Below are 9,984 nucleotides of genomic sequence, written 5' to 3'. Positions count from 1 at the left end.
TCTCGACCCTACACTACTGCTAGCGCATTGGCTCTACTGCAAGAAGAAGAGTTACAAGCATACAAGCCAAAGTCCTTTGGACGGGGTTTCACCAAAGCGACAGAGCGCACAAGAACTAACAAGACTGACAAGCTGCAGTCCAAGTTTGAACATGAGGATAAGCTGGCCTCATTGAAGCAATATCGCCGCAAGAACGGCCTGTGTTTCAAATGTGGCGGGAAATGGGGTGCCAACCATACTTGCCTGGATCAGATACCTCTGCACGTTCTTGAGGAGCTATGGGAAGCATTGGAATTGGCACAGTCTGATGAAACAGAAGAAGTTCAGTCAGAAATTGCAAATGGGAATGAGGCGGTTATGACGGTGCAGGCTCAAGAGTCAAAGCAAGGCACCAGAAGACAGACTCTGAAACTTTTGGCGCAGATAGGCAAGCAACAGGTGCTGATTCTGGTGGATTCAGGCAGTATTGGCACTTTCATAAGTGATCGCCTGGTTACCACAATGAAACTGCCGGTTCAACCTTGTGCTCCAGCCAATTTCAAAGCAGCCGATGGGGGGACAGCTGCAGTTCACTGAGCAAGTATCCAATTTGCACTGGTGGATACAGGGCCACACATTCACATCTGATGCCCGAATCTTAGCTATGTGTTGCTATGACATTATCGTGGGCGAGGACTGGTTGGAGACATTCAGCCCAGTTTGGGTAGATTACAAGACAAAAGAGATGTGGATCACACATAGGGGGCACTGCATTACTCTGCAAGGAGTATGTGATCAGCTTGATCAATGACCCAAAATATCGAGAAAGAAGCTGCAAGGCCTGAATAGAAATGGAGGAGTGGCTTACTGCATTCAGTTAGACAGTGTGGTACCTTCTGAAGTATTGTCGGATGAGCTACAATGCATTTGCTCTGTTGAAGAGGCACCACAACCAGTCGTACCAGCTATGATCCAGACATTGGTTGAGGAATATGACCATCTCTTTGCTACTCCTACTGAGCTCCCACCAGTTCGTGAGGCAGATCATTAGATCAATTCAATGCCAGGGGGCTCAGCCAGTGCGTGTTCGACCCTACCACTACTCATCGATTCAGAAGACTAAAATCGAGGCTCAGCTTAAGGAAATGCTGTAAAATGGAGTAGTACATCATAGCTCAAGCTCCTTTTCCTCGCCAGTTTTATTGGTTCGCAAGAAAGATGGCTCGTGGCGTTTTTGCATAGACTATCGTCAGCTCAATGCCATGACAGTGAAACACAAACACCCAATGTCGGTTGTAGAAGGGTTATTGGATGAGCTCAGTGGTGCCAAAGTTTTCACCAAACTAGACTTTCGAGTAGGGTATCATCAAATACAAAAGATAGTGGGAGAGGAGTATAAGACCGCATTTAGAACTCATCAAGGCATCTATGAGTTCCTGGTGATGCCGTTTGGGCTCACAAACGGTCTAGCCACATTTCAGAGCCTAATGAATGTACTGTTTGCCGAATTGCTACGCCATGGTGTGCTGATCTTCATGGAGGACATCCTTGTGTATAGTAATACCTTGGAAGAGCGTGTGGTTTTGCTGAGGAAGGTATTTGACATCCTTCATGCCAACAAATTCTTCATCAAACGCAGCAAATGTTTATTTGCTCAACCTTCTGTAGAGTACCTAGGTCATGTCATATCAGCAGAAGGTGTTGCCACAGACCCCAGTAAAGTTCAGGCAGTGATGGAGTGGCAAACACTGAGCAATGTCAGACAGCTGCGTGGCTTTCTTACGCTAACAGGCTACTACCGAAGGTTTATCCAGCATTATGGCATTATCAGTAGGCCTTTGACTGAGTTGTTAAAGAAGAACCATATCTTTCATTGGTCTAAGGAGGCTGACCAAGCATTTCATATTCTGAAACAGAAGATGATTTAGGCTCCAGTATTAGTTGTGCCCAATTTCAACAAGCAATTTGTATTAGAGACTAATGCATGTGATTTTGAGATTAGAGCTGTGTTGATGCAGGATCAACATCCCTTGGCATATCTGAGCAAAGCATTTATGCCCCAGGAATTAGACTCTATCAGTTTATGAGAAGGAGTGCCTTGCAATATTAATGGCTGTCGAGAAGTGGCGTCCCTATCTTCAGCATGGCAAGTTCCTGATAAGGACAGATCACAAGAGCCTACTCCACTTGACTGAACAGAAAGTGACCTCCAGACTGCAACACAAGGCCTTGGTCAGGCTGATGGATTTGAATTACATAATACAGTACAAAAAGGGCATTAACAATGCAGCAGCTGATGCCCTGTTAAGATATGAATCACAAGGAGAGGTAGCTGCCATCTCTGAATGTTTGCCAACTTGGATTCAGAAACTGCAGGATGGATACTTTGAAGATCCTGATGACAAGCAGTTACTCACTGAGCTCACTCTTACTGGTAGCAACACGGAAGGATATACATTGCAAGATGGAGTAATCAGGTTCAACGGTCGAGTTTGGATTGGTAATAACTCATTAGCCCAACAGCACATTTTGGAAGCTGTACATGATAGTAGCATAGGAGGTCATTCAGGTATTAATGCCACATACAGTAGAGTTAAGGCATTGTTTGCATGGACTAATCTGAAGGAGATGGTACAACAATTTGTGCAACAGTGTCAGACATGCCAGCAGGCTAAGACTGAGCACATCAAGACTCCAGGTCTTCTACAACCATTGCCAGTTCTAACTCAGGCATGGCAAGTTGTCAGTTTAGACTTCATTAAGGGATTACCTACCTCTGATCATTACAATGCTATACCGGTGATCATCGACAAATTCAGTAAATATGGACACTTCACCCCCCTGCGTCATCTATTCACTGCAACTCAGATTACAAAGCTTTACTTGGATCATGTCTACAAACTTCATGGACTGCCTCAGACCATTATATCTGACAGGGATCCAGTATTTACCAGTAATGTATGGCAGCAGCTGTTCAAGCTCACTGACACTAAACTTCTCATGAGCTCGGCATACCATCCTCAGACCGATGGCTAAACGGAGAGGTTGAACCAGTGTCTGGAAGGGTTTTTGCGCTGTATTGTCCATTCATGTCCACGGCAATGGAGTAAGTGGCTTTCTGTCACCGAGTTCTGGTATAACACAGCGTATCATTCTGCATTGGGCCATTCTCCATTTGAAGTTCTGTACGAACATAGTCCTCGGCATTTTGGAATCACCAATCTGCAGTTGTGCTCAGTTCCTGACTTAGAACAGTGGCTCAAGGAACGGGAGCTCCTGATCTGTATCATACAACAACAGTTGCAGAGAGCTCAACAACGGATGAAGGCACAGGCAGATAAGAACAGATCTGAAAGGAGTTTTCAGCCGGGTGAAATGGTGTTCATGAAACTCTAGCCCTATGTTCAGGCGTCAGTGGCAAATAGGTCCAACAAGAAGCTGTCATTCAAGTATTATGGACCATTCAAAGTCTTGGAGAAGATAGGTGAAGTGGCCTACAAGCTGGACCTGCCAATATCAAGCAAGATTCACCCGGTTCTGCATGTATCATATCTCAAAAAGCAAATTCCCAAAGATGCACCAGTTTTAGATGATTTGTCTTCAGTTTGCTTGGATCCGATGCAAGCCATAATGCCTGAAAGCTGCTTGGATAGGCGTTTGGTCAAGCGAGGCTCTCAGGCTGTGCTGCAAGTATTGGTCAAATGGACGAATCTGCCGGAGTCAATGGCATCCTGGAAAGACGAAGGCGACATCAAGTGGCAAGTGGAGACAACACCAGCTTGTGGTCAAGCCGGCTGTTAAGCAAGGGGGAGTGTTATGGCAATATGGGCCGTGTCTCTGTCAGGTGGGCCGCTTGACGGGTTACTTTTTTCCATCTGTCAACAGCTGTAAGCGCTGGATATATAAACCACAGAGGAGATGAGAGGAATGGCAAGTTGTAACTGAATATTCTTAATCCAGTAGAATAACAAACTCGTCTTCCTCGGAATAGCCGAGTTCGCCTACTTGTTCTTCCATTTTTAGTTAGAAATCCATTCCGCCATAGTTAGTTCATAACAAGGTCCTCCTCGGTTCACCTGGGGCAGCTTCTTCCCCGACGCGGCTCCAGGTTGGAGGCGCGGCGAGCTCCCCCTCACGGCAGGCAGGCAGTGCGGCAACCTCACCGGCGCGCAGGAGATCGACCCGTGCCGCACGGGATCTTCGGATGAAACGCTTGGCCCCTCAATGCGCGTTTCATTCGGTTTCATCCGTATAGGTAACTGGGTCAGATGAGTTTCATCCCCACGAAACTCTAATCCTCTCTCTTCATAATTATCATGCCAAGTCACCTAAAATGCTGATGTGTCATAGTAATTAATGGGAATGAAACCCCTATAAATGAGACTGGTCTTATCACCTCAACGGCTCAACCATCCCATGCTTTCCATGTTCTCACTTGTACCTATCTTCTTCTTTTTTAGGAATTCTCCATTTCCATTACTGTAATAACGGAAAGACAAGCAGTCTGATAAACAAAAACAGGCCCCTGAGCACTCCACGTCTTCACTTCATATCTGAACAGACTGATTAAGAACCACTCCAAACGTTGCCACGCACTTACATGCTCCAAACGTTCCCACTCACAAGCAACTAATAAATGGCCACTACATGCTCCAAACGTTGCCACTTATAAAGCTGTCAACTCCACGTTAACTGTCTGTCAACCTCATCTTTGCTTTCCTTCTCGGAAAAGGCAGACTGCGTGGACTGCATGCTTTTTGGGAGCCGCCGTGCATTACTCCTGGGTCATCCACGGCACATGCCAACAAGTTTTTTCTATAAATTCCCGCTGCCCTTTTTTTTGTGAAAAAAAAACCCCGTTGCCCATGCCCAGCCTGCATGCGCTGCCAACATTGTGATTTTTTTTGTTTCCGTCAGTAAAACTCGTGTACACAGAGGGCGTTGCAAACTCCGGGGCTTCAAGCGGTCTTTGGATCTCGGGTGGGCCGGCCCTCTATGGAAGAACTCTGGGCCTCAAAGATAGCCATGTGTCTGGAGGAGTCAGTCTGGGGAAACAGGCCTGTGGCCCAAACCAAGTAGACATCTGTACGTTCTTATTACATCAGCAGCCATAAGAAATTCAGAGTGACACACTGGCAATTTGCTGGAGCGTTTCGGTTGGCGTCTTGCGCACTTGAAGTTGCAAGGAGCCACAAGCAAAGTTCCAAGACAGTTCCTGATTATAGTACCTGTAACAGGATTAATGAGCACGGTCCCCGAACGAATCCATTAGAGTTGAACTGCCGAAATAAAGTATTTTCATCATTAGAAAAAACAATAGTAGATGCAAGTTGCACTACCTCCATGGTTCTTCCCATCCCTCCGAAAGCTACACTTTAATTTTTTTTCCCATCCTGCAGATTAGCTACGGTCTTTATCTTTTCATTATCTAAAACATAAACCTCCCAAAATTGAATGGCTATATTAGAAAGTTCTAATCCCAACACTTTCGTTTTTTTACCATTACCAAAGCTTTTATTTGTAGCCTAATTGAGCTCTTGAGGCAGCCCAAATCATACCTTTAGAGAACTGAGAGGATCAATAGAACCATCAAGTATATTATGCCCATAAGTGTTGTACTTATAATCAATTATGTCTCTCCAAAGATCAATCCAAATTATATCTTCTAATCCAAGATCGTAATAAGCAAATATTAAATTTTCAGACTAGGAATGCCTAACCACCATGTCAAGATAAATGGTGGGAATTACGAGGACATCATTGGGAGATTTTTGGTCATGATCCTGACCAATGTGCTGGCCAAGCAACCTTGGTTAAACTTAGAACAATAATTATAGCTAGTAAATCTAGATGTTCTCAAACAGACATTCTAAGCACTTTATGATACTATAAAGGCCTATTCGGAACGTAAGAATTTTACAATAATTATGTAAAATTTTTATAGGAATCAATTCAATTTCGTAGGAAAACGAAGAGAAAAAATCTCGTATTCAAAACAAGACTAAAAGAAATTTACATCTATAATATACAAAAAAAAAATTAATGAAACTAACAAAAAAAATACCCCATGGAGGACACGCTATCCACCCTACTATCTCAGTCCCAAAATAAGTTAGCATTCTAGGTCTTGTTTGGCTGGTCTATAAGTCGTTTGTGCTGATTTGTACGGTTGATTACCATGACTGATAAGCTATATGAGCAGCCGAACAGGACACTAGGTTGGAGCACGGAAACCAAGGTAAAGAGTAAGGCCTTGTTTAGATCTGGGGATAAAGTTTTAGGGTGTCACATTGAATGTTACATGGGATCTTCGGATACTAATAAAAAAACAAATTACAGAATCCACCGGTAAACCGCGACACGAATTTATTAAGCCTAATTAGTCCATCATTAGTACATATGTTACTATAGCACTTTATTATCAAATCATGAACTAATTAAGCTTAAAAGATTCGTCTTGCAAAGTAGTCGCGATCTATGTAATTAGTTATTTTTTTAATCTATATTTAATATTTTATATATGTATCAAACATTTCATAGGGCATGGTGTAACGTTTTAACGGAGAATCGGCCTAAACGACGATAACGCTCTAGAAAAAATCTGGCACAATGGTAAACTGCCACCTGCCGCATCCAGGCTAGCCAGACATGCGCCGGGCAGGAGGTTTTTTTAAGGTGCCCTGGCTGATAAACAATGATTAAAAGTATTATTAGCTGATTTATCGTGAAAGAAAAATATTGTTTGATGATAGAAAAAGTACGGTTTAGGCTTCGTTCGCTTTGCTGAAAAAACAAACCAAAACACTATTCCGACTGATTTGTTATATGAAAAAAACACTATTTTAATTGAAAAAAACAAATTAAAAAATATGGATTATAAGAGAAGCAAATATGACCCTTATAAGCCAAGCGAACAAGCAGCGTTGGTGTGCGCGAAAGAGGTGATCGAGTGGACGGCTGGACACAGCTGGTTCGGTTGGTTGATTCATTTTGTTGTTTGGTTCGTGAAAAAGTATTACTAGTTGATTTATGTAAGAGAAAAATATTATTTTAGTTATAAATTTACTATCCATTACGACGAGGCACAGCCAAAAGAAATAGGCCGTAGAGCCTCCGTTGTCTTTTCCTTTCCTTCAGAACGTGTTTTGTTATTTCTTTTCTTTTCCCATGCCACAGCACTGCATGTACGGACTAGTAAGCACGGCTTCTCTTCCGAACATTCGATAGGAAGAGCCGCCGCCGCCGCCGCCAATGCCGCGCGCTCCGCCGGCGCTGCCGGACGAGCTCGTGGAAGAGGTCCTCATCCGCTCCCCGCCGGATGATCCCGCGAGCCTCGTCCGCGCCGCGCTGGTCCCGCCTCGTCTCGGTCCGCGCCTTCCGCCGCCGCTTCCGCGACTTTCACCTCCGGCGCCGGGCTGCCCCGATGCTGGGCTTCTTCCGCAACGTGTGCGAGGTCGACGGCAACTGCATCGCCCGCCCCGCCCGCTCTTCCCGCTTGGTCCGCACCTCCGCGTCCTGCCCGCCCCTCAACACCCAGCGCGGCTGGCACGCGATCGACGCGCGCGGCGGCCGCGTCCTCCACCGCGACGAAGCGGTTCCTATGGGGATCTGCCTCGCCGTCTGGGATCCGCTCTCTGCCGCCGCCGCCGGCCACCTGGAGCTGCCCGTCCCCATCCTGCCTCGGCGCCCGCGCAGCTGGAATGCCGCGCTGCTCTGCTGCGACCATCACGGCCTCCAGGACCACGCCGACGTGCCCTTCCGCGTCGTCCTGGTGGGCACGGACCCCGAGGGGACCTTCGCTTGCGTCTACTCCTCGTTCGGGCTTGCGGCGTGGAGCGAGGTGGCCTACGCAGCGCAACACCCGGACCCTGGTGATGATGGTGGCCGTATCGCCAGGGTGCGCGGTGCCCTCGTTGGGAACACGCTCTACTTCTTGCTCCAGGACAGGACCAGCATCCTCAAGTACGACCTGGCCACGGGAGACATATCTGTGATTCGGCTGCCTCCGGCGTCCTATTCGTATATTCGATGGATGCCCATGGTGCTCACGACCACGGAGGACGGAGGTCTGGGATTCGCAGGAGTGGCGGGCGACAGACTCCACCTCTGGTCAATGGTGCTTAGGCCCAACGGCGGTGCCCTGGCAATGGGATTTACGCAAGGCAGAACAATTGACCTCAGCAGGCTGCCCCCCTCCATTGTTTTGCTTGGATTTGCGGATGACGCTGGCATAATTTTGCTGGCAACGATTGATGGCTTAATCTCCGTTGATCAAAAGTCTGGCAGGATCGACAAGCTTGTAGACGGCGGTGACTTCTACCGTGATAACTGTATTGTTCCCTATGTGAGCTTCTACACTCCAGGTACGTGGCAGCAAATTGCTTAATTCTTCACTTGCCAGAACGATCAGAATGAAGTAGGATTTCAGTTAGTGACAGGAATTTATGAACAATGTTGTGTGTGGCAAGAACAATAAGTTTATCACGATCTCGTGTCAAACTAGGACATCTGGTATACATGTTGATCGATGGATATGGGGGCTTTGATGATTGATAATATTTTGGCCATGGTTTGTACTTATCTAGCAGGTAAAGACCAAATAAGTCATAACTCATTACCTACATGAGATTTTACCCTCCGGATCGATATTACTGTCATGTCCATCCTTTAACCGTATAAAATATGTTCCTTCGTTACGAGTTAGCAGTTTTTAACATCAAATAAAGAATGTGGATAATATATGCTCAACAAAGAGAGGTGTTTCTCCAGGCTTTGAGCCTACCTTATCTTATTGACTTTACTATGCAAGTGTTGTTTGGATAACCATTAGCAGGAACTTGTGGGGCCTTGTGGTTATGAATAAACAAATGTTTCATTGATGGCAAATCCGTGTTTCAATCTGCTGATGTCGTTTTTATTTTGTGTGTGTTTGTGTTTCTGCAGCACTGGTAACAGCATCTACAGATGAGGGGCCAAGTGCGGATGCATAAAGTGCATAGTCCCTCCTAAAAATCAAGAAGGGATTGTGGGGTTTGTGGTAGGATCACTCTTGGGGATCCATGAATTTGCTGCTGGTTTCTTTTGCTGTCCTCCATGGTTTGAACATTGTAAGGATGGACGAAATATTAAATACTAGAATTAATCATGTTGCTTCCTTGATCTGCATGTCTCAAGTAGTAGTTTGTTAATAAGGGCAGTCCCAATGCTATAATCTACATGTGGTTTCTATACCTATTAATTTGTATAGACACTACATGTAGAAATCATAGTTTCTACGGAACAATTTTTTATCCAATCACATACATTCTCTCTCTATTCTCTACTAATCACATCGTTTCATGTCTTGGTTCTCGTGTAGACATGGTTTCTAACTTATACCCGGTTTCTATAATTTTTTCTCTCTTCAATAACTCCCTTGCCATATTAGCAAAATGTTTATGTGGCAGTACAATTAATGTCCATAGAACCTATGATGATTTCTATATTATGAGTGCCCTAATGATGCTATAGTGCCAAGGGAGTCGATCAGTTGTGTTATTTCCACTAGCATTACTTTTTTTCTTAGTCCCATGATACAAGGCACCTGCACTTTCTCCCGCATGCAACAACTAATGCAGAACCAAATTTGACTCCTGGGTTCCCTCGGGAATGCATTTGTGCAGCATGCATGCATGAATGCTAGAAGCTAATTGGCTAGACCGTTTCTGCATGCACGCGTGCGGCATCACAGTAAATTGGATAGAGAACCAAAACGCCTTTAATGTGTAGGAGTTAATTTACTTATTGGTCTTGGTGCCAAAGAGAGTTGCGCCTTCTATCCTGAGACGGAGGTAGTAGTCCTCTAAGCAGGAGGTAGTAGTCCTCTAAGTGTACCATAGTATTAAATCCAGCAAACATATATGCAATATTATGGAATGGTAAGTGGCAGCCGTGTTGTAGAAACCCATGGGATGTCTCGACTTCTCCAAGTGATTGCATGCGTCTGTCTGGTGTGTGCCTGAAAGG

At 45.3% G+C, this 9,984-nt stretch overlaps 1 protein-coding gene across 1 annotated transcript; it reads left to right on the top strand.

Moving 5' to 3' along the window:
• The first annotated feature begins 7,187 nt into the window (after window positions 1-7,187).
• Window positions 7,188-9,189, top strand: LOC136509873 (uncharacterized). The gene is made up of 2 exons (XM_066504453.1): window positions 7,188-8,342; window positions 8,923-9,189. Exons 1-2 carry the CDS (start codon window positions 7,298-7,300, stop codon window positions 8,967-8,969), a joined length of 1,092 nt encoding a protein of 363 aa, XP_066360550.1. The 5' UTR covers window positions 7,188-7,297; the 3' UTR covers window positions 8,970-9,189.
• Window positions 9,190-9,984: the final 795 nt, after the last annotated feature.

This window comes from Miscanthus floridulus, chromosome 16 (assembly GCF_019320115.1).
Source record: "Miscanthus floridulus cultivar M001 chromosome 16, ASM1932011v1, whole genome shotgun sequence".
NCBI classification, from domain to species: domain Eukaryota; kingdom Viridiplantae; phylum Streptophyta; class Magnoliopsida; order Poales; family Poaceae; genus Miscanthus; species Miscanthus floridulus.
This window is presented reverse-complemented; position numbering and strand designations above follow the sequence as displayed.